Raw genomic sequence first — 25,761 nt, forward strand, 5'->3', positions numbered from 1 at the left:
TAGTTTATTAACTAACTTTATAATGGAGAAACCTGACAGAAGCCACCTTAACCAAGTGATCAAGGTCAACATCACCAATAATATATTGACATTAGGAATCTTGTGATGATGGACTGAGGACACAAATGCATTTCTGTGATATCCTTCCAAAAAGCATAACTTCAGTTCAATGAGAAAACAACAGACAAACCCAAATTGGGGAACATTAGACAAAATAACTGATATTCTTCAAAAGTGATAAGGGCCTCAAAGACAAAGACTGAGGAACTGCTAGACAGCAGTAGACTTATAAGTAAGTACATGTATTTTCTGGGTAATATTCTATAACAGGAAAAGGACATTAGTGGGAAAACTGGTGATATATGAATAAGGTTTTTGGTTTATCACATTAATTTCTTGGTTCTTATCATTGTACTATGGTTATGTAAATTCTAGCATTAGGGGAAGCTAGATGAAGTATATATGAAAATTGTAATATTTTTACAACTTTTCTACAATTGGCTCAAAATAAAAATTAAAAGAATACATAAAACCATAACTATGAAGTACACCTTCTGTGCACTTTTTTCCATATCCAGTACTAACTTGTAGCCTAGTGCCTTATTTTGATTCCAGGACAAAATTTCAATATTGTACAATCATACTAACAAAATGTTTGGGGATGAAAACCTATGATCTAATGACTCCTTTTGAAATGGTTGTGGTTGAGATATAATACATTTACTAAAGACTGGCATTAAATAAAACAGCAAAAAGATAACAGAAGCATAAACTTGTGAGTACAATGAGCTTTATTTCATTGCAAGTGATGTTACCTATGTACACATTTTTTCTCTTTCAAGTTAACTGCTGAAATTGCCCTTAAAGAGACCACATTGTAAAATGTGTTTAACTACTAATTTATTAAATTTTCCTGCCAATTGACACATTCTGTATGAAGCCTTTCAAGGAAGTTTTGAGAGTTTATTTACAAATCACCAAAAGCAGGTGGTTCTGTAAAACTTACAGGTAATTGTAGGCTCCTTAAACTCACAACATATATATTTCAACATTTAAACAGAAGCCCATTTTCTTCCAAAGTAATTTTCTCTCACTTTATCATAAAAATATAAAAAAGGCAACATTCATAGTTTTAAAAACCTATATTGAACCCAAATCAAGATTTCTTTACAAATGTATTTTTCCAAAAAGTTTAAAAGACATCACAGAATAATCTGATGTTAAATACTCTTACCACAGCAGAGTAATTTAAGAAATATTGTGCAGTACTTTTTAACCTTTCATGCTAGATTTCAATTGTGTATGTGCTATGTTCACACACCATATTTATGTAGTACATTGTTGTATATGACCAGTTACCACATAAACTGTCCTACTAAAATAATAAAAATGGTAAAAGGCAATCTTTATGAAAGCTTAAAAAAATCTCAATAAAAGGCAACCAACATCACCCTCATTTTCTGTAAGAATTACCTTTCTTCCTCCCTTTGAATGGTACTTTTTATAGCATATTAACAAAGAAATACACTGAGTGGCCAGATTATTATGATCTCTGAATGCATAATAATCTGGCCACTCAGTGTATATCCTATATAATAAAAGGCTAATATGCAAATTGTCCCCTCGACCAGGAGTTCGACCAGCAGGCAGGCCGGCTAACCACCCATGTCCCCTCTCCCTGGCCAGGCTGGCCGGACCCCACCCATGCACAAATTCATGCACCAGGCCTCTAATATATATATACTGAGTGGCCATATTATTATGCATTCAGAGATCATAATAATCTGGCCACTCAGTGTATATTTATACCACTTTTACTTGTTAGCCTTTTAAATGACTGATTTCTGATATACTGAATTTACCCAAAGGCACCAAGATTCCTAAGTAGTTTCAACATTTTTGTTCCTTTTTAAGTTCCTCTAGAATGATGCTCCTCAGAGAAGTGTAACTCTAAGAATCAGAAGAAAATAAACGATACAACACAGTAACTTGAAACTTGTACTATCAAAAAAGGTAGAAATATATTAATAGGTTTCTTGAATTTTTCATTTAGGACAGAAGGCAAAATAACTTCCTGAACATAAACATAAAAATAGAGCACATTTATCAATAGTAGGAAGACGCCTAAGCTTATAATAACAATGTATTAAATCTGACGTAATAACACACAGAAATTCACTGCCAGATATTCTGATGCATTATCCTGAAAATATATCTCATACATAACACTAACATATAACAAAGTATAGCATTGTTTTCACAGGGAGAAAAGATAAGTTTTAGTTTTGTTTTACTCTAAAGATTTTTTTATTTTTTTGGAGAGGAAGGCAGAGGGAGAGAGAGAGAAACATTGATGTGAGAGTGAATCATTGACAGGCTGCCTCTGCATGTCCTCCACCAGGGACTGAGCATGCAACCTGGGTTTGTGCCTTGATCAAGTCAAAGCAGCAATCTTTTGGTGCATGGGATGACACTCGACCAACTGAGCCACATGGGCCAGGGCAAAAATAACTTTTACCACAAAAACAGAATTACTGGATTTCAGCTTTTGATTAAGTGTTAGAGATATACTTTAAATATAAAAAAGAAAAACAAGGTTCACCCTTAAAATAAAAAAGTATACATATATATATATATTTCATTAATACTTTTTATGCTCTTACAATGTAAAACATTTAGAAACTTCTGAGCTCTCAAAATTTTGGCCAGTTAACCTATTTGGCTTTAACATATTCTAGATTCCCTTTTGAGAATCAGACTAAAGTTTATGGTCCATCAGTCCAATATAGGTAGAGCGATTCTATTTCTTTTGCTTCTTTTTTGGTGGTTCATCTTCGGAGCTGCTATCCGTGCTGGTGCTGCTACTACTGGAAGAGCTGGAATCTGAGTCTGAATCAGAGGATGAGGAAGAGCTTGTGGAGGAGGCTGAAGACGATGAACTGGAGGAGCTTTCATCAGTATCACTGTCCTCAGACGAGGATGAGGTAGATGTTTCTTCACTTTCTGATGAAGAATCACTGGCTGAACTGTCACTGCTATTGCTACTGGAGCTGGTTACACTCTTAGACCTATTAGACAATCAGTAGTTATATTCATGGGCAGCCAACATTTAGTAAAATGTTAATTTCTGTACATGTATATAACTGAAGCTTTGCTAGCATGTTATTCCTACATTTACTGCTTTTGGGATTGCCTAACTATTGTAACCATACTGCCTTCCATCCCTTAGCAAGGTCATTTACTTTAGTAATTTAACTCTCTTGGATGGTATAATATACCTACTATATTATGCGCCACAGCAAATAAATAATAGTAGAATAAAGTTGCAGTATAACAAATGGTTTTATTTAAACCTCATGAAGTGGCAAATGTTTCATAATCTCAATTACTTTAGACCAGGAATAGCTGGACAATAATTTCTTACCAGTTTAATAATATTACCTATTCTAAGCTAGGAGAAATTATTTACTATTTCCAGGTAGAAGGACTCTGGAAAGTAAGAGAAAAAGGAGACATAAAGGCAATAAATTCCAGATAGGTAAAGAGAGGAACATATCAGAAAATTGCAAACAAGAAACTTCAGATTCAAATCTTTAACTACTATTTTAAAATCACTCTTCCTATCCCTCCAACTAATATTACATATTAACTATATAATACTCCTGAAGCCACATACCTTTTTTTCTTCGTCTTTCTTTCTACATTAGTTTCTCCAATGCTGATAAACATGGGAAAAAGAAACTCCTATTAATAGACTGATTATGCACAGCTCAGACCGACCCTTCTGTTATCCCCAAAACTATTCTATATTGGAGAAACACTTTGTCTTTTATAACATGTATTCAGAGTCCAGTATTACTTGTTATAACCAAATGGAAACTTTCCTGTTGTAGGCTCTATGTGGTACATAGTAATATAACCAGCACATAGTAATATAACCTAGCACATAGTAACATAACCAGCACTGAAGCAAAACATGTTATCTTTTTTTTTTTTTAACATGTTATCTATTAACTTTATCTTAGAAGCCAGGTAAGTTGGTAAAGATGACTGAATGAACCAATTTGATTCTTTTTTTAGTTTTGAACTTAGGTTGATGTGGTTAAATCAACTACATCCTGAACAAAAATACAAAGTAAATAATAGCACAACAATTGTAATTTATAATTTGAGTTTCCAGAGTAATATTATAAATGGCCATCCTATATAATCCTCTCTAATAAAATGGTAATATGCAAATTAACCATCACTCTGCTACATAAGCCACGCCCACCAGCCAATCAGGGCGAGTATGCAAATTAACCCCAATCCAAGATGGCTACAGCCACGGAGAGCAAGGTTTCCCAGGTAACAGAGCAAGCCAAGCTTTCCATAGCCGTTGCAGGCCTAAGCCTCCACTCAAGCTACAAAGTTTCAATTATAGAAGGTAAACAAATTCAAACAAATGGCAGCAGAATGGAGCTTGAGAGAGCAAGCCAGGGTTGCTGGCGGCAACAGGGGAAGCAAAGATTTCCGCACACCCTGGCCGGGCTCACCCGCTTAAGGCTACAAAGTTTCAATTGTAGAAGGTGAATTAACTGCCACAGAGATGGCTGCCACCCCGGAGGGAGCAGCAGGCTTGGCTCCGCTCCAGGCTACAAAGTTTCAATTGTAGAAGGAAAATAAATTCCAGATACCAGGGCCTCCCCTTGGGTTGCCAGGGGGCGTGGCCGGCCTGCAAACCACCACAGGCCCCTCGCTCAGGCTGCTCCATGCCCCAAGGGAACCCCACCCTGATCCGGGACACCCTTCAGGGCAAACCAGCTGGCCCCCACCCATGCACCAGGCCTCTATCCTATCTAATAAAAGAGTAATATACAGATTGGTCATCACTGCAACACACAGTATAGCTGCCCCCATGTGGTCAAAGATCCTGCCCCCATGTGGACACAAGATGGCCACTACAAGATGGCCAGCAGGAGAGGGCAGTTGGGAGGCACCCGGCCTGCAAGGGAGGGCAGTTGAGAGGGACCAGGCTTGCAAGGGAGGGCAGTTGGAGGTGATCAACCCTGTAAGAGAGGGCAGTTAGGGGTAACCAGGCTGGCAGAGGAGGGAAGTTGGGGGCAAACAGGCTGGCAAGGGAGCAGTTAAGCATCAACCAGGCTGGCAGCGGAGTGGTTAGGGGGTGATCAGGCTGGCAGGCAGAAGCGGTTAGGGGCAATCAGGAAGGCAGGCAGGCAAGCAGTTGGGAGCCAATAGTCCTGGATTGTGAGAGGGATGTCCGACTGCCCGTTTAGGCCCAATCCCACAGGGATTGGGCCTAAACGGGCAGTCGGACATCCCTCCAGGAGTCCCAGATTGGAGAGGGTATAGGCTGGGCTGAGGGACAACCCCCCGCCGTGCACGAATTTCGTGCACCAGGCCTCTAGTAAAAGCATAATATGCCAAGTGTCCAGTCGTCCAGTCAACCAATCAAAACATAATATGCTAATGATGTGCTAAGGCCACTCAACCGCTCGCTATGATGTGCACTGACCACCAGGGGGCAGATGCTCTGACTGGTAGGTTAGCTTGCTGCTGGGGTCTGGCCGATCAGGACTGAGCAAGATGGGCTGGACGTGCCCTGGAGCCCTCCCACTGTCCCTCCCCAGCTGGCCAACCTTCTGTGTCCCTCTCCGGCCCCGATAGTGCACCGATGGGGTCCCTTGGCCTAGCCTGCGCCCTCTCGCAACCCAGGACCCCTTGGGGGATGTCAGAGAGCCGATCCCACAGGCGAGGCCAAGGGACCTACTGGTGCACGAATTCGTGCACTAGGCCTCTAGTTTCATATAAAAAGCAACCTTTAATTTAAAATAACCATTTCTTTTTCTGTATGTCCCCAAAATGTTCAGTTATTTACTGTGAAAATTAATACTTGAAGACTGTGTTCCCTCACATCATTTACCAAGAACAAAGTCTGGTGATTTTTGAATGAAATATACAAATGGCTTGCTGTTATATTCCTGCCAAACAACATGCATACTAAATCAGATTTTCAAATTACAGAATTATTTCTATTATTATAGCAGTGTCATGTAAATTTAGTATTTCGATATTCAGGACTTCTCTATATTTCCTAAGTAATGCTTCTATCCTTATTTCCTGAGTCTTTAAATATAAATATACTAGAGGCCCAATGCACAAAATTCATTGGCCCTCACAGCCCTGGTTTCGTCTGGAAGGCTGTTCGGCTGTCTGGTCTAATTAGCATATTATGCTTTTATTATTATAGATATGTATGTAAAGTTGTTTTACATAATAGAATTACTGAATTGTCATTTTGAGGGTAAGTGGAAGAAGTACATTTATTAAACCACACCAAAAGAATTCATGATCACTGAAATTCACACACTTCCATCATTTTATCATTAAACCAAAAATCAACAGTCTTTATGTAATAGAGACATATCTAAAATTCATATAGATCTATGTATTTTTAAGATCAAGATACTTGTGTAATACAACTAGAAAAACAAAAAAGTAAATGTTGGGATGAAGTTATTCATATCTTATATTTTATATTTTAGGACAGAGGTCTCTAAACGTATTTTGCTTACATTCCTAATAAAATAATTTTGCAAAACTATGTTTCTTCCTCATACTTTTTTAATTATAAGTTTCAATATTTGCAAATGGTATAATCACTGGCATATTATATATTATTCTAAGAAAATTATTATATGATTTTGATAATTGGATCCAATGAAAAGTAAATGTCACAATAATTTGATACCTACCACAATTCACTTAAAAAACACATGTACAATCTTATCTTTTAAGAGTTGGTACTTTTACATTGTCTTTTTTTTCCTTTTAAACTTGAACTTTTAATCTGCTTTCCCCATAGAATGTATCCTAAATATTTTTATGCCTGAAAAATTGACTGATCACTTATGATACTTCTCTGTAATAAAAAGAGACATAACTTGAAATTGTACCTTTTAATTGCTTGTGATCATAAGCTTTTAAAAGTGTTTAAAAATTCTGAACTGAGTTAGCATTATCGTTATTACTACAAAGTTGATTAGAACAATGTAAAACTATATAATTTTAGTAACTATTATACATAAAATAACTGTATTAGAAATACATCTCTTAATGACATGGATTATTTTTCTAGTTTATGTATCTATGAATCTTATTGCTAGACTATGACAAGGTTCAACCTCAATTCAATTCCTATATTTAATTTGTATGGATTTAACCTGATAAACCTTGTTAACCTGAATAGGTAGATAGGAATAGAAAGTGTTTTGTTGTAGCAATGTTAGTCAATGCTTTGAATGTCTCCCAAGTTATATTCTATAAGTAACATAATGATGTATCATTAAAATATACTGATAAATTGAAAATTCAATTAGGTCTTACTTCATTTTTGCTGGGAAAAAAAATTTATAGAATAATTTACTCCCAATAATTAAAACCATTCACTTTTTCATTCCAATACCAGCATTTTGAAAGACCTTTAGGTTTTTATACATTAGAGCAATATACCAAGGTTAAGATTAGAGAAGGTGAGAAGTATGCCTTTTTTTTGCAAAATTAAGAAGGGTTGTTGAGAAGGGGGAGTGGAAAAGGAGAACCAAGAGACAAGTTCTCATACAGATTTATTTTTGGAAAAAGTATAATGAATGTTGATAATCTAGAAACTGATTACCGTATTTTCTGGCGTATAAGACGACTGGGCGTATAAGATTTTCCTGGGTTAAAAAGTCGTTTTATACGCCGGAAAATACGGTAGTCCAATATATCTAATCCATTATATCTAATCCCATCAATATAGTCCAATATACTGTATTTTCCGGCATATAAAACGACTTTTTAACCCAGGAAAATCTTATATGCCCAGTCGTCTTATACGCCGGAAAGTACGGTACTTACCTACTCCTGTATAACCCTTGAAGAGCCTCATGTCCACAAATTAGAAGGCAGCTTCCTTGAAAGTCCTGATATTTAAAACACTATTAATAAAGCTAATAGTCCTAAAGACGCTGCTTCTAAGTTGACCTGACCCCTTCCTATTTCAGTTTCTCTAAAGCATATGTACTTACTTATTTCATAGGAATTTAAAAAGCTTTATTCAAAGGGCATAAAAGAATAAATAACAATTTTCCAGTTTCCTTCCTACTCAGACCTTTTTAGAAAGAAACTATAATTATCGAACATTTATATTTTCAAAAAAATCCAATTATTCCTTTTTTCTTTTTTTTTTAACATAAATGATAGCATATTATATACTAGAGGCCCAGTGTACAAAATTCGTGCACAGGGGGCTTGGGGGGAGAAGGGTGTCCGTCAGCCTGGCCTGCACCCTTTCCAATCTGGGACCCCTCAGGGGATAACCGGCAGTCGGACATCCCTCTCACAATCCAGAACGGCTGGCTCCTAACCACTCGCCTGCCTGCCTGATTGCCCCTAACTGCTTCTGCCTGCCAGCCTGATCGTCCCTAACTGCTCCCCTGCTGGCTTGATTGCCCCTAGGATGCAGTGTGGGCGACTTCTCCGGCTGACTGCGGCCTGGGATCACAGGGCAGGTGGCTTCTTCATCTCCTGGGCTGCAGCCAGCCTTGGGTGCTGGGGCCCAGTTTCTCTGTCTCCCCCAGGATGTGGGGCGGGCGGACATGGGGCGGGCGGACATGGGGCGGGCGGACATGGGGCAGGTGGACATGGGGCAGGCGGACATGGGGCGGGCGGCTTCTCCAGCTGGCTGCAGCCTGGATCACAGGGCAGGTGGCTTCTTGATCTCCCTGGCCGCAGCCAGCCTCAGGCGCTGGCACCCGACTTCTCCGACTCCCACAGGCTCGGAGGGGCTGGGGGGCGGGGCTGCTGCCATCTTTTCAGGTTAATTTGCATACCCACTCCTGATTGGCTGGTGGGCGTAGCAGAGGTACAGTCAATTTGCATCTTTCTCTTTTATTAGTGTAGATACTGCTTTCTACTTAGTCTATATTAATATAAGTATCCTGGATACTTATCTTGGATATCTTTTTATAACAGCTTATATAATACTATGTGTATTCTGTTGTCATAGGTAGAAGCAATAAAGCAAAATGATTAAGAGCATGGATTCTAAAAAGACAGGTTGGTTTAACACTTAACTTTTCTACTTACTAGCTGTGTGACAACACTGAGCAAGTTACTGAACCTCTCCATGCTTCAGTTTCTTCATACGTAAAATGGGGATTAATAATAGTAGTTACCTTTATGTTATAGATATGATGCTTAAATATGCTAATACTTCTAAAGAGCTTAGTATAGTACCTGGCACATAATAAGTACTCATTAATATTGTAATCTAAATCTGGATAACAACCATGAAACATTTAGGCCCTTAATAAAGTCTATAAATATAAATTAAAAGATTCCTTTGGAAAAAAATATTCCTTTAGCTATCACATGTAAACTTACCTTTGTTGTAATAATAATCTGTTTTCTTTTTCTTTTAAAGCTTTCTTTAGTTCTGCTGTTCTTGAAGGCCTATGTAGGTATTTTCTTTTTCCTGTGCATTCATAAGTCCAATGTCCAAATTCCAAGCATTTCTGACATCTTACATGTTGTTTATTTGCTTCACTACAGGGCAAAAATCAGAATACAGGTCTTAAATTCTGCCCTGAAAAGCATAAACAATATAATGTGTAAAATGGTGCTTATTTTTAAATAGAAACAAACATCATTTTACATTTTAAATTGTTTATGTTAGGTTTAATCACAAGACAGCATAGTCAGTGGTTAAGAGCATGGACCTTGAAGTTAAGACAGAATTTAGCTCAAATCTTCATTCCTTAATTCCATTCCAGCAATGGCAGACTAGGTAACTCAGAAAACACTTAGGCTCAGAACTAGAAAAGACAGTCAAAACATTTAAAACAATCTGCTTGAGGCATGAGAGAACAATAAGGTAAAGAATAACCAAGCCAAGATATGGAAGAAAATAGAAATCCAGAGTGGTCAGCCCTGTAGTTTGTATCTGCAGTTAGGACTCAGAGGGTCTATCCGTTAAGAATAAACCAACCATATAAGGAGGGCAGCCTGGTTTCTAGACATCTAGGAGACTAAGAAAAATCTCAGTTCCTGAAATTAGATTAAGATGCAGCAAGCAAAGAAAAGCAGATGAAAGAATTGGAAAGGAAGAAATAAAATTGTCATTCCTCACTGATGATGTACTATGCACATGGCAAATCCAAAAGATCTACAGATAAAATATTTTCAATAGTTTGAATTCATGAGTGAGTTTAGCAAGGCTTTGGATTGGATCAGCAAACTGTCCGTAAAGGGTCAGATAGTAAATATTTTAGGCTTTGCAGATCAAGAGGCAAAAGTGAGTATATTATCCCTGGCCAGCATGGTTCAGTGGACTGAGCATTGTCCCAAGCTCCAAGAGGTTGCTGACTCGATTCCCAGTCAGGGTATATGCCTGGGTGACAGGCTCAATCCTCAGTAGGAGGTGTGCAGGAAGCAGCCGATTGATATTTCTCTATCATAAATATTTCTATCTTCTCTCCCTCCCCTTTTCCCTCTCTCTAAAAAAAAAAAAAATCAATAAAAACATATTTAAGGAAAAAAGTGAGAATATTATGTAGATACTTATATAACAGAAGAGAAGAAAATTTTCCGGAGATATTTTGTTAATAAAAATATTTCAAATAAGAGAGGTTTACTAATGAGAAGAATGGAATTCTTTTTTGGAGGATAACGTTTCACTCAATTGAGATTCAAAGTTGTGTTCCCCATCATCAAATTGATCATATATATTAGTAACATTCTTCATACCCTGGCTAGGTAGCTCAGTTGGTTGGCGTGGCATCCTGATACACCAAGGTTGCAGGTCTGATCCCTCATCAGTGTACATACAACAATCAACCAATGAATGCATGAATTGGGTAGAACAATAGATCAACGTTTCTTTCTCTCTCTCTCTCTCAAATAAATAATTAATTAAAAAAACAACAACAACATTCTTAGTTTGCAAGACTACAAGAATAGCCGAGACCGGTTTGGCTCAGTGGATGGAGCGTCGGTCTGCAGACTGGAAGGTCCCAGGTTCGGTTCCGGTCAAGGGCATGTGCATTGGTTGCGGGCACATCTCCTGGTGGGGGATGTGCAGGAGACAGCTGGTCGATGTCTCTCTCTCATCGATGTTTCTGGCTCTCTGTCCCTCTCCCTTCCTCTCTGTGAAAAATCAATAAAAAATATATATTAAAAAAAAAAAAAAGACTACAAGAATAGGCAGCAGGCAGGATTCAGTTTGCCAAACTGTGTTAGATAAGGTCAACATGTAAAAATGAATTGTTCCTATATAATAAAAACAATTAAAAATTTATTTAAATATGTTTTTATTGATTTAAGAAAAAGGAAGAGAGAAGGATAGAGAGAGAAACATCAATGATGAGAGAGAATCATGAAATGGCTGCTTTCTGCACGCTCCCTACTTGGGATCGAGCCTGCAACCTGGGCATGTGCCCCAACCAGGAATTGAACTGTGACCTTCTGGTTCATGGGTCGACACAACCACTGAGTCACACAGGCCAGGCAAAAAATGAAATTTTGCCCTAGTTGGTTTTGCTCATTGGATAGAGCGTTGGCCTGTGGACTAAAGGGTCCCAGGTTCGATTCTGGCCAAGGGCACATGCTGGGGTTGTGGGCTTGATCCCCCCAGTAGAGGGCATACAGGAGGCAGCCAATCAATGATTCTCTCTCATCATTGATGTTTCTATCTCTCTATCCCTCTCTCTTCCTCTCTGAAATCAATAAAAATATATTTTAAAAAATGAAATTTTAAAAGGTGTCATTTATAATATCCTAAAAAGTACCAAATACCTAGAAATAAAGTATGTGTAAGACTTTTGTGCAGAAAGCAAAGATTACGGAGAGGAACTAGATATTTAGATAAATAGCTAATAGAGGGATATCATGTTCATAGAATGGAAGACTCAATATTGTAAAAATGTCCCTTCTCTCCATATTGACCTATAGGTTTAAAGTAATGCCAATAAAAATCTCAGTAAGTTGTTTTTTGTTGGTAAAGACCTATAAGAGAAAAATCTGAAAGGATCTGCCAAAATAAGCTGATACTAGTGAAAAATATCAAGAATATAAAATAATTATTTTATTTTGTGTATTAGTTATATTTAAAGCACAAAAAATATAAAAAGGGATAGGTTCACTATTTGTTGTGCTAGGTAAATAGGTCACCAATATCACATTATGGGCTTAGAGATCAAGCAGGACTATTTTATTTTGTTTCAGTCTGAACTCAGGTATTATTATCCTCCTATATAATAGAAGCCTAATATGCAAATTATCCCCTCGACTGGGAGTTCAACTGCTCGCTATGTCGTGCGCTGATAACCAGGGGGCGGCACAGAACATGGCGGGCCTTGGCGGCAGTAGAAGCGCTGCTGGCCCCGATGAGAGCAGGACCGCAGCAGGATGATGGAGCGGTGGAGCAGGTGAGCAGGTGGCAACAGGCCAAGGCGGGTGCGAGTGGGGCCTGATTGCCCCGCCAACTGCTTTGCAGTCGGGAACCAGCGGTGGCGGCAGGGGGTGGGGTCACCGCCCAACTCCCAGGCGCTGAGGGAGCCGGGTGGGAGCCCCATGACTCAGGCGGAGGGGGGCGCGTGGGGGCCCGAAGGCCCAGGTACTGCCCAGGGCCCCGAGGTCAGCTGGTACCTGCCCTTCCACAGCAGAGGCTCATGCTTCAATCACTGGCCAGGCCTAGGGACTGCACCTGTGCACAAATTTCGTGCACCAGGCCTCTAGTACACGGAATAAAAAGAGTATTTGAGGAGTATATTATATAACAGAGCCCTTATCCATTTCGAATGTGTTTAAGTTATATGACCAGGTGAATGCTCTCTGACATATCAGAGATTTTCCCAGGTGAGACTATTGGACTGCTACTGGTAATCTGAGGAACTCTGGAATATAGAAGTGGTGCTGAAAGATGGGAAGTAGGCAAATTCTGTTTTGATTTTAGAAGTGAAGAGAAGGGTAGATTCCTCAAACTAGATCAGTGAACTTGACATCTATTCTAGCCAAAATTCTGGCTGGATTTATTAAATTGATTCAGAAAGGAGAGCCATCACACCTAGCTAGATATCAGATCATTACATAATATTACATTGCCTTTTGGATCTTTCATTAGGCATCCTGGAAAGTCTCTCACAAACAAAACAGAATAATTAGGTAGATCAGTTGAACATCATGATCAGAGTACTGTTTAACAGGTTGAAGCAAATCATATATAGAGAGGTATCGGGCAATGGCCTGCAGGGTTTGGTCCTCAGTTTGGTTTTGTTCAACATTTTTATAATTATGTGCATTTTATTAAACTCGCAGCTGACACAAAGCTGGGAGGGATAGCTAATACGACAGATGACTGAATCAGGATCCAAAAAGGTCCTGACAGGCTGGAACTCTTTGTCAAATTTAACAAGAGTAAGAGTAAATCTGAAAATCAGTTCAAGTACAAATCGGAGGAAACGACTTGATGGCAATTCAAATGGAAAAAGCTTAGGTTTTTTTTTTTTTTTTAATATATATTTTTATTATTTCAGAAGGGAGAGGGAGAGATAGAAACGTCAATGATGAGAGAGAATCACCGATCGGCCGTCTCCTGCATGCATGCCCCACACTGGGGACTGAGCCCACAACCCAGGCATGTGCCCTGACCAGGAATCCAACCCTGACCTCCTCGTTCATAGATCTATGCTCAACCACTGAGCCACTCCAGCTGGGCAACACTTAGGGTTTTTAATTGACTGAAATCAGTTTAGGTTATAAGTTGGAAAGTTAAAAGGAAGCAGAGTTTAGCTTCAAATATTATTTTCCTTTCAGCTCAGCATAAATTTTTTGAGAGTTAAAAAATGTAACAGGCTACTTCAGGAGGTGAATATGTTATTGCAGGTCTTGCAGCCAAAGTTAGATAACTAACCTGAATGCTGAAGAGATAGTAGTGGAATCCAGTGAATGTTTCAATAGAAGAAATGGCCGAAATAGTGCCAAGATTCTATAATCTACTTACATGAATATGAGTACATATAATTACAATTTAAAAAGTGAAAATAATCTCACTTCAACTGCTTTTAGATTAGTCCCTGCAAGATCTGCTGCATGAGGAGTTCAAATTTAGGCTCTTTTAGTTTCCTCTTATTTTTCTCTATTAGTCCAAAGATTTTTTAAAAGAAAGGTAACAGTACTTTTTCTCTTCTCTTGACTAACTTAAAAGCAGCTTAAAACTTGTCATTATGGAAGTAATATATGCTCTTTATAAATAAAATTAAACCTTTTTGATGAAAATAAAATTAAAAGCAAAGTCCTCTTTTCTGTTCTCCACCAAAAATATTCCCCAAGCTCTCCTGGACACCCCTCCACCCCAGCTTCTAAAGGCCCTCCTTCTCTGTCTGCAAACTTGTCAATATAGCTTTTATTATACACCATATGTTTTCTTCCCATCAACACCAGAAGTTCCCAAAGGTAAGATTGGTCTTTTATTCATGTACCCAAATACAGGCATATCATAGAAATGGAACATTTGTGTAACTTTCTAATACTTCTGAAACAAGAAATAGCAATATTCTTTAGGTGCTAAAAGTCTTACTTTCACTTCATATTTAGAGTATACATTGGTTGGTTTTGCCGATCTAGCATTCATTACTTCCTCTGACCCACCCATCCAGCTCATCATTGATTTGTAGAAATCCACTCAATTGTACTGGGAAGATTATGAGGTCTAAGTCAATCAGAGCTTCACAATCCCATAGACTTGGTTCAGGGTTGGGCATGTAACCCAATCTAGACCAATGAGATGCCATCAACTTGAAGCTGAGAGGATATAAATGACCCTAGATACTGCAGCCATCTTTATACCAAAGGACTGAACCTATGCAAGTATGGAACCAACACCCAAAAGAACAAGCCTGAGAGTGCACCCTGGTGACATCATTTAGTATGCTCTTTAAGTATTATTAGCACTCCATTCTTGGTCTCAGAACTGTGCGACTTTAAAGTCTTCTTCCTTCATCAAGCATACTACGTACTCTGACTCTCTAAGTCTTTATCCTTATGCTCAAGGAACTCTTAACTGGCAGGACAGACAGAATCTGATGGAGGGGAGAGGAAAATGGACAGGGCTCTTAGAATAAAGATTATAAATATTAAAAGAAATATAGCTCTGGTCAGTGTGGCTCAGTTGGTTGGAACCTCATCCCATACACCAAAAGGTCATGTGTTCCATTCCTGATCACAGCACATACCTAGGTTTCAGGTTTGACCCGGGTCTGGGACTTACTGGAGGCAACCAAGCCATGTATTTCTCTTTCTCTCCCCCTTCCTTTCTATCTAAAATCAAGAAAGAAAGGAGAAAAAAAAGAAACATAAACATGTACAGTATATGCTAGCAGAACGTAAGTGATATATTATTGATGTGCAAATGGTGATGGCATGAAATGCTGCAAATGAAAAAGAGGCAAACGTTTGGGTGAGCAGGTTGGCAGAAGCAAAAAAGGCTTTACAAGAAAGGGGTATCTGGGATGATTCCTGCACTGTCTACAAGCAAACCTCTTGTGCCACTCCCTCTCCCTCATTTGCCACAATGGCCATCTTTCAGTTCTAAAAAGCGAACTTCTTATCTCAAAGCAATTATGTTACTGTCTGGATGCTCCTTCCCCAAATCCTCTCATGACTGGCTCCTGTCTCACACTTTTAATCTCTGTTCTAACGTCACCTCTTCAGAAGTACCTGTCCTGTTCAACCAACCTAACCCGGACCTTTCCCTCTTTCCACCACCTGTTGTTTGCTTCAAAGTTCTTATCACCAACTGTGTTTACTTAAAATGTTTAGTTTATCGACTCTTCCCACCACTAGAATGTAAGCTCCCCGAAAGCGGAGTTTGTCTTGAACCCCTCTTTTGCTTTTATACCCAAATTCTGACACAGAGCGACAGGTAGTGAATCAATTAATACTTATTGAACAGAATGAATGGCAGAAAGTGAGACAGCTTGGGAGAAAAGTCGGCGTTGTGGTCAGACTGTTCCTAGGGAAGGCGATAGGAAAGGGGCATATAGGAAGCTGAAGAAGGTTTACGTCGGCGAGAAGAGGGAGTCAGGATCAGGCCTTCATTTTCCCCGGGCCACGCGAGGGGTAGGCGGCTGGGTGGGCAAAGGGGCACAAGCCACTAAGTGACCAACTCCTGTGCGTCCCCGTCCGGGAAACCAAACTCCAGGCTCTCTTCAGACTAACTCACCCCCAGCCCCGGGTCCCGCTACGTGCACCCTACGCAGCCGTCTTCTACGATACCGCTAGCCCACGGACACCAAACTTTATGCCCCGCCGGAGCAGCGACGAGGCTCCGTGTGAGAAAAACATCCACCCTCTGCCGATCCGCCTGAGGATCCGAGACCGGCAACGCATCCGGACGACGCTCAACCGCCGGCTGACGCGCTTCTCCCCGCCCCCAGCCCGCCCCGCACCCAACAAGGGCCCTCACTTACGCTTGTCTCCGGGCTATGAGTCGATGCATGGGAGTCGCCATCTTAGCGCGGCGGAGGTATGCCGCGCTGAATTTTGGGATATTCCTTGGAAGGGGCGGGACTTCGAACGCAGAGGACGCCGGCGTGGGCGGAGCTAGTCCCACCTCCGCGGCTTCTGGGCTGGGGTGGGAGCTGGGTCTGAGGTGTGGGCCTCTGGTTTGCGCAAGTGGAGTGAGGCCGGAGGTACTGTTGACCCTTGAACAATACGGATCCGCTTATACAAGGATTTATTTTTTTCAATAAATACAGTTGTGCCCTAACCGGTTTGGCTCAGTGGTTAGAGCGTCGGCCTGCGGACTGAAGGGTCCCAGGTTCAGTTCGGGTCAAGGGCATGTACCTTGGTTGCGGGCACATCCCCAGTAGGGGGTGTGCAGGAGGCAACGAAACGATGTTTCTCTCTCATGGGTGTTTCTAACTCTCTATCCCTTTTCCTTCCTCTCTGTAAAAAGCAATAAAATATATTTTTAAAAAATAAATACAGTTGTTACTGCCTATCCACAGGCTTCGCATCCGCGAATTCAACCAATCTTGGGTGGAGACTATCAATTGAAAGACTGACTTTAGCAAACCACTAAGTGAGAATGTATGTTTATTTCTATTTTTATGTATTTCATAGGGACCAAATGACATTATGTAAGTAAAGCTTCTTTGTCAATGGGTAAAAGATGCTACAAATAATTATTTTAGGCTATGTTAGCATTTAGTGTCAGATTATAGAAATTTTATTACCTTAAATCTATATTTTTTAAAACATATAACTTTGAAATATATGCTTCTGAGTCCCCATTCACTTTTATTAAAAATATATTTTTATAGATTTCAGAGAGGAAGGGAGAGGGAGAGAGAGACAGAAACATCAATGATGAGAGAGAATCATGGATGGGCTGCTTCCTGCACACACACCCCCAATGGGGATTGAGCCCACAACCCCAGCATGTGCCCCCTACTGGAATCGAACCCAGGACCCCACAGTCTGCAGGCCAATGCTCCATCCACTGAGCCAAACCATCCAGGGCCCCATTCACTTTTCAAATTAATAATTATCCAACACCTAAAATGTCTTAGGAACTGAGGATAAAGCACTGAATGAATAAAGTTGTTGTACACGTGGAGCTTTCTTCAGATAATAAAAAGAGATAATGTCCAACAAACATAAATACTCTAAAGAAAAATAATTGAGTGGCCCTAGTCAGGTAGCTCAGTTGGTTAGAGCAGTGGTCGGCAAACTCATTAGTCAACAGAGCCAAATACCAACAGTACAACGATTGAAATTTCTTTTGAAAGCCGAAAACTGACTTCTGCACATGGGCCACGAAGTTTCAATTGCACTGTACGTGCGCGCCCGCACGTGGTATTTTGTGGAAGAGCCACACTCAAGGGGCCAAAGAGCCGCATGTGGCTCGCGAGCCGCAGTTTGCTGACCACGGCTCTATTCTAAGGTTTTATGAATTTGCTTATTTTAGATATCTCATATATATGAAATCATACAATAGTTGTCTTTTTGTGTCTGACTTTTGTACTTAGCATAATGTTTTCAAGGTTTATTCATATTGTAGCATGTATTAGAACGTCATCCTTTTTATGGCTGAATAATATTCCATTGTATTTATATAACACATTTTGCTTATCTACTCCTGTCGATGGGCACTTGTTTCTACCTTTTGGCTATTGGGAATAATGCTGCTAATGAACATTGGTGTACAAGTATCTATTTGAGTCTTTGCTTTCAATTTCTTTAGATATATAACTAGAAGTAGAATTTATGGGTCATATGATAATTCTATGTTTATCTTTCTTTTAGGACAAACATTAATTTTTAAAGAGTAAAATCAGCTCTGGCTGGGTAGCTCAGTTGGTTAGAGCATCGTCTTGATACACCAAGGTTGTGGGTTTGATCCCCAGTTAAGGAACATACAAGGATCAACCAATTAATGCATAAATAAGTGAAACAACAAATCAATGTTTATTTCTCTTTCTCCTTTCCTTTCTCTCTCTAAAATCAATAAATTAAAAAAAATTAAAAGCAAAACAAAAAAATGTTATAAAGCATACAAATGTGTATAACGAAGTGTAGAGAGTGCCTGGGGAGGTACATGAGCATTTCTTTAATTATTGTCAGCTGAATCCAGTGGCGTTGGCAGAGCCACATCCTGGAAACACACCTTGACAGAGGCAGGAGTGTTGTCAGCCCAGGTGCCAGGGGGTGGGTTTCCTTATTTAAATACAGCCAAGCACCAGGAATGAATACAACTCGGGCCCACCCACGAATGCACATAATCTCCTTTGTCTTGACCTTTAGTAAAACTTCCTGGTTTTTGCTGTATAAAATAAACGCACTGTATTGTTTCTGGGTCCCTGTCTCTCCATTAGAGGACAGTGGTCCCACCCAGCCCCAGCTTTTTCCTTCCATCTCTGTGTCTGTCTCTTTCTTTCATTTTCTCAATCCCCAGCAGCCCCTACTCAGGAACCGGACCGCTCTCTAGCTGCGCTGGATGCAGAAAAGAGAGAAATATTCACAAGGAAGACATGCCAGTGATTTATTTAACTCATTAATAGGGGACTGGCAGGATAGTAAAGCTGATTCAAGGCAGAATTTAAGAGACTGAAGTTAAAGAAAGAATGCTGAAATTAGATTGTTAAATTAAACACAAAACTTTTATTGTTCTACAGTGCAATAAAAGCATAATCTTTGGGCATATCTTTTCTAATCTTTGGACAAAAATCATTTGCATCACTCCTATACAAAAACCATTTGCAATTTATCAAACTTTTATACATTAATATAGAATTTTACAGAGTCTGGGCCATTTTCTATTGTTTTATTATGATATTGAAAGAATTATGATATTGAAAGAATAAGCAGTAATATTTTTGCCTTATCTCCCAATTTTGGATAGTTTTTCTTAACTTTGTATTTATTGTCTTTTATTTTGTTTGTGGTTGTTTTGCATTCATTTTTCTATCTTTTGCTTTTACAGGCTTTTTTTTTTTGCGTTATACGTACAAAAGTTCACTATGTTTGCGTGTTTATATAAATATATATGAATATGTATTTATTCACCTTTATTTTCTGGTAATTACATGGCTTTATTTTTTTTCAGAACTCCAAATTTTAATCCCATCTTATCCAAAAAAGCAGCAAGATATTCAAAACAGCATGTTTCTGAACCAAATTAATGGCAGAAGAACAGAATAATCTATTTTTAAATTGTAATCAGAAAATGTGTTTGATCACTTGAAATATATCTACACTAATAAAAGAGAAACATGCTAATTGACCATCCCTCCACTACACCCACCAGCCAAACAGGAGGGAATATGCAAATTAGAAGGATAAAGATGGCAGCCGCCCAGCTGCTCCAGGTTCAGAGTGGCTGGGCAGGGCAGGACGCCTGCTATGAGAGGGAAGGCGGGGGCAAAGGGATCTACAGGAGCGGCACTCCGGCTGCAGCAAAAACAAGACTGCAGACTCCGGCCTGAGTCTGCAGCGAAGGTGGCAGACTCCAACCAGAGTCTGCAGCGAAGACAAAGGCTGCAGACTCTGGCCAGAGCCTGCAGCAAAGAGAAAGAATGCAGACACAGGCCAGAACGAAGGCTCTTCGTGCAATGGGCCTCTAGTTTAGTAATAAAGACAATCAACATTCTGCTTTTACTATTATTAGATTTACTAGAGGCCCGGTGCATGAAATTCGTGCATGGAGGTGGGTGTCCCTCAGCCCAGTTTGCACCCTCTCCAATCTGGGACCCCTCGAGGGATGTCCAACTGCCCGTTTAGGCCCAATCCCTAAACGGGCAGTCGGACATCCCTCTCACAATCCAGGACTGCTGGCTCCCAACTGCTTGCCTGCCTGCCTTCCTGATTGCCCCTAACTGCTTCTGCCTGCCAGCCTGATCACCCCCTAACCACTCTGCTGCCAGCCTGATTGACGCCTAATTGCTCCCCTGCCAGCCTGTTTGCCCCTAACTGCCGTCCCCTGCAGACCTGGTCACTCCTAACTTCCCTCCCCTGCAGGCCTGGTCCCCCCCAACTGCTCTCCCCTGCAGGCCTGGGTCACCCCCAACTGCCCTTCCCTGCAAGCCTGGTCACCCCTAACTGCCCTCCCCTGCAGGCTTGATCACCCCCAACTGCCCTCCCTTTCAGGCCTGGTCCCTCCCAACTGCCCTCCCCTGCTGGCCATCTTGTCGCAGCCATCTTGTGTCCACATGGGGGCAGACATCTTTGACCACATGGGGGCAGCCATCTTGTGTGTTGCAGTGATGAGCAATCTGCATATTACTCTTTTATTAGATAGGATAGAGGCCTGGTGCACAGGTGGGGGCCAGCTGGTTTGCCCTGAAGGGTGTCCCGGATCAGGGTGGGGGTTCCCTTGGGGTATGGGGCGGCCTAGGCGAGGGGCCTGTGGTGGTTTGCAGGCTGGCCACGCCCCCCAGCCACCTAAGCGGAGGCTCTGGTATCTGGAATTTATCTTCTATAATTGAAACTTTGTAGCCTTGAGCGGAGCCAAGCCTCCTGCTTGCTCCGTGGCCACAGCCATTTTTGTTGGGATTTATATATCTTCTATAATTGAGACTGCAGCCTTAAGTGGAGCCAAGCCTCCTGCTTGCTACGTGGCCACAGCCATTTTTGTTGGGATTTATTTATCTTCTATAATTGAAACTTTGTAGCCTTGAGTGGAGGCCTGGCCCGCCAGGGTGTGTGGAAAGCTTGGCTTCCTCCATCGCTGGGGGCAACCCAAGCCTTCTGCTTTCTCTGTGGCTGCAGCCGCCTTAGTTGGGTTAATTTGCATACTCACTCCTGATTGACTGGTGGGCGTTGCTTTTGGGTGTAGTGGAGTGATGTTAATTTGCATATTACTCTTTTATTAGATAGGATTTTATGCTGAATTTACTCGTGGGCCATAAATTTTTGTTTCTTCAGTTTCTTCTCTGCAACCTCCTCTATTGGTATAGGAATAATCTGCTCCTTTTCAGTGAGGATCATCTCAATGTGGCAGGGAGAGCTCATGTATGGGTTAATCTGCCCATGAGCTCTGTAGGTTCTTCGCTGCATCTTGGGAGCTTTGTTTACCTGAATGTGCTCAATGACCAGAGAGTCTACATCTAAACCCTAAGTTCAGCATTGCTCTCAGCAGTTTTAAGCATGTGCAGCAAAAATGTGGCACCCTTTTTGGGCCACCCACCCTGTGTCCAGCCCCACTGTTACACCTGGGCACACCTACCAACTCCACTACTGTAATGACGGAATGGCACACATTGCTTCTTTAAAGTGACATCCTTCAGATACTTGGTGGCTTTTTGAATATGCATACCTTTGATGGCCTGGGCAGTTTCGCGAGTGTTCTTAAAGTGAACATGGCGATTTGAGCCTCTGGGTTTGCATGATTTCGTGGGTTTTTCTGGGTCTAGTGAATAACAAACCATTTTCAGAGGTCACCTATGGCTGCTTTGGGGAAGAACATGGCTTTATTTTTGAAATTTAATTTGTAAACTTTTAAGTGTTTGATTTATTAGGAATATACTCTTGTATATGGTTTGAGGTAGGGATCTAAATTTTTTTCCCGAAATGGTTAGCTAATGTCCCAACATCACCCCCTCCACCACTAGTTTTAAAAATGCCATGTATCATATGCTATATTCTCATACTTTGAGTTTGTTTCTGGACTTTTATTTCTGTCTTTGTGCTTTCTAGCACCAGTATGATAGTTGTAATTATTACTACTTAATTATACTGTGCTCCTTCTTGCAGTTCTGATAGGATGGCTTTGCTAGCAACCACACCTTTGGTCAAGTCACTTCTCACAGAGGAAGGGTAAGTGGCCAGCCTTGCTTCACAAGTACCAGCAATTATCAAATGTTGCAGTGAAACTGTGTTGCATTTAGGAAACCCCATTGACAATCTTAGAGGAAGACACTCACCTAAGGAACCTGAAAGTACATGCTGAGTGGGAGGGGGGAGGAGAAGCTCATTCATGAATTTCCTCTTATAATCATGTGATTATTCTGTTCATTTACATGGAGATTCCAGATTGTCACTGTGTTCCCCAACTTTGAATGTCTTTTTTTTTTAAAATATATTTTTATTGATTTCAGAGAGGAAGGGAGAGGGAGAGATAGATAGAAACATCAATGATGAGAGAATCATTGATTGGCTGCCTCCTGCACGCCCCACACTGGGGATTGAGCCCGCAACCCAGGCATGTGCTCTTGGCCAGAATCGAACCCAGGACCCTTCAGTCCACAGGCCGATGCTCTACTCACTGAGCCAAACCGGCTAGGGCTACTGTGTCCCCCAACTTTGGAAGGGGATTTTACTTTTAGAGAAGAAGCTCTAAGGAAAAACATTAGAGAGAAGCCCTAGTGAGGCATTTTTGGCATTCTAAAGGACTATGAGATCAGATGGGACCTTCTAGGGCCTCTGGATTTCATCTCACTTAGATGTAAAATAGACATACCAAATATGAATGTACTACTCCTTCCTGACTACTCATGATATCTGCTGATACTATTGGAATAAAAAAAGATATTCTCACTGGTGCTGGCTGTGGAACCCAATAAGGCTATCTAGTTGGAATCTTTAGGATCAATTTTCTTTCTTCAAAATGAAACTTTTGCCTTTTGAGGAAATGGCACAAAATATATTCATATTTAACCGTATTCTTAAAGGGCGAGTAACCCAGTTTTGAAAAATGACTTATTAAAAACAAAGAAAAAATGAAAAATGACTTATTAACTACATTTCTACTCTCTGCCAAATACATTCAGCTGCTCTGTATCCACAGGTTCTGCATCCATGGCTTCAACTAACCCAGATAAAAAATATTTTTAAATAAGTTATGTTGTTATTGACATGTACTATGTAGTTAGGCCTATGTAGTTAAGACTATTGTGGTTGAGTCTGTACTGTACTGAATATGTACAGCCTTTTTTTTAAAAAATAATTATCCCCTAAATCCCTGAAGAATACAGTATAACAACTATTTACACAGCATTTACATTATACTAGGTATTATAAGTAATCTAGAGATGATTTAAAGTACCTGGGAGGATGTACATAGGTTATATGCAAATACTACACCATTTTATATAAGGGCTTTAGGTATCCGTGGGGGCCTTGTAACTAATCCCTTGGATACCAAGGGATAACTGTATCAAAATATCTTCATAGTGGAAATTTTTTTGGTCACCTTTACTAGGGTTGTCTTTGTCTTGTTTGGAAAAGAAACTCTGACGCTTCCAGTGAGCTCAGATCACCTCTTCTCTTGTTTCAGCTTGCTGCTGCTGCCTTTTGCAGTAGGGATGGATTCCTGTGCCACTGCCAGGAAAACATGTTAGTCATCTCCTCTGAGTTAGGGCTTATACTGCTAGCATTCAAGTGTCAAACTGTAATCATCTGTGATATATTTAGATTTTTAACTCACATTGCATTTGAACACTAACTACATGTCAACAAGAAAATAAATGGTCCTCCTTTGATTGGGAAGTAATGTATGGGCAGAATGCCACATCAACTTGTTCGTAATAACACTGTTTCTTTATCAAATTACAAATATGCATACCCAGACTCCTCTTTAATAAGGAAAGGTGAATTATTATCAGAGGCCACAGGGTCTTTTAAAGTCATTGTCTTTGAGTCTTAGAGCATGTAGAAAAGAGCATTGTCCTGAGATAAATGACCTGTTTTCAGCTGAAAAGAAACCAGCATAGGGTTCACTGAGTCCTGATGAATGTGATAATTAAAACAAAAGATGGTAAAGAAAGCTTTGTAATCTGTAGAAACAAGATGGCAACTGCTACTATAGCAGGATAGCTCCCTGGCCTGGGTGGTGAGGTGCCAGGGCTGGGGTGGGGGTGGGGGGAGGGGAGGTTGGGAGTCCTTCCACACTTTGGAACAGGACAAGCCAGAGTAAAACTGGGCTGAACAGATCAGAGTCATATTTCTGCTCTCAACAGACCAGACCAACAAGCAGGACTTTGGGGTGGAGCTGGAATGCCAGCTGCTAGAGGTGGAAGAAGGCTGTGTCTGGGGCTGGTTGAGGAGAAGGTGGAGCTGCTGGATATGGAGGTTGTGAGTCAGGCCAGGAAAATTTTTGTTGATTAAGTGGTTAAATTTTCATGATCATATCAGCTTCTGTGGCTTGGAAAAATCTGGGTGAAGTTCATCCAGCATTTTAAGATTATAAAGAGAAAAAGGGTGGGACTGATAATGATGCCATGTCATATATATATATATATATATATATATATATATATATATATATACATGTGTGTGTGTGTGTGTGTATATATATGCTACCTAAGAGTAATATGCAAATTAACCATCACTCTGTCACACCCACCAGCCACACCCACCAGCCAATCAGTGTGAGTATGCAAATTAACCCCAACCAAGATGGCTGCCTCCACAGAGAGCAAGAAGGAGGTTTGGGTTTTCCCAGCAATAGAGGAAGCCAAGCTTTCCACACATCCTGGCTGGCCCAGGCCTCCACTCAAGAATACCAAGTTTCAATTATAGAAGATAAATCCCCCCAAAAATGGTGGCAGCCACGGAGCTGGAGAGAGCAGGCTAGGGTTACCCCCGGTGACCGAGGAAGCCAAGCTTTCAACCTGCCCTGGCCGGCCTAGGCCTCCGCTTAAGGCTGCAAAGTTTCAATTATAGAAGGTAAACAAATCCAAATAGAAATGGTGGCAGCCACGGAGAGAGCAGAAGGCTTGGCTTTGCTCCAGTCTACAAAGTTTCAATTGTAGAAGATAAATATATCCCAGATACCAGGACCTCCGCTTGGGTCGCCGGGGGGCATGGCCGGCCTGCAAACCACCACAGGCCCCTCACCCAGGCTGCCCCATCCAAGGGAAACCCCACCCTGATCCGGGACACCCTTCAGGGCAAACCAGGTGGCCCCCATCCATGCACCAGGCCTCTATCCTATCTAATAAAAGTAATATGCAGATTGACCATCACTCCAACTCACAAAATCAAGATAGCTGCCCCCATGTGGTCAAAGATCCTGCCCCCATGTGGACACAAGATGGCCACCACAAGATGGCCTGCAGGGGAGGCCATTTGGGAGGGACCAGGCCTGCAAGGGAGGGCAGTTGGGGGCAATCAAGCCTGCAGGGGAGGGCAGTTAGGGGTGACCAGGTCGGCAGAGGAGGGAAGTTGGGGCAAACAGGCTGGCAGGGGAGCAGTTAGACATCAATCAGGATGGCAGGGCAG

At 40.9% G+C, this 25,761-nt stretch overlaps 1 protein-coding gene and 1 pseudogene across 2 annotated transcripts; both read right to left on the reverse strand.

Moving 5' to 3' along the window:
- Nucleotides 1–736: 736 nt before the first annotated feature.
- Nucleotides 737–16,578, reverse strand: ZCCHC10 (zinc finger CCHC-type containing 10). Its single transcript, XM_079771072.1, has 4 exons — nt 16,509–16,578; nt 9,427–9,588; nt 3,677–3,718; nt 737–3,068 (listed from the first exon to the last, which is right to left on the reverse strand). Exons 1-4 carry the CDS (start codon nt 16,547–16,549, stop codon nt 2,801–2,803), a joined length of 513 nt encoding a protein of 170 aa, XP_079627198.1. The 5' UTR covers nt 16,550–16,578; the 3' UTR covers nt 737–2,800.
- A 4,854-nt stretch (nt 16,579–21,432) lies between these two features.
- LOC307099486 (large ribosomal subunit protein uL22-like) lies at nt 21,433–21,968 on the reverse strand (annotated as a pseudogene). Its single transcript has one exon. The product of its transcript is annotated as a large ribosomal subunit protein uL22-like (transcript).
- Nucleotides 21,969–25,761: the final 3,793 nt, after the last annotated feature.

This window comes from Cnephaeus nilssonii, assembly GCF_951640355.1.
Source record: "Cnephaeus nilssonii genome assembly, chromosome: 5".
In the NCBI taxonomy this organism is placed as follows: Eukaryota; Metazoa; Chordata; class Mammalia; order Chiroptera; family Vespertilionidae; genus Cnephaeus; species Cnephaeus nilssonii.

What these genes read in the sequence shown, in the direction of transcription:
- ZCCHC10 (XM_079771072.1), bottom strand. Translation starts at nt 16,549, where the DNA reads ATGGCGACTCCCATGCATCGACTCATAGCCCGGAGACAAGC. An exon ending in AGATTATTATTACAACAAAG is followed by an intron (nt 3,719 to 9,426) that starts GTAAGTTTACAT and finishes CATGTTTATCAG; the next exon opens with CATTGGAGAAACTAATGTAG. An exon ending in AGAAAGACGAAGAAAAAAAG is followed by an intron (nt 3,069 to 3,676) that starts GTATGTGGCTTC and finishes ATTGTCTAATAG; the next exon opens with GTCTAAGAGTGTAACCAGCT.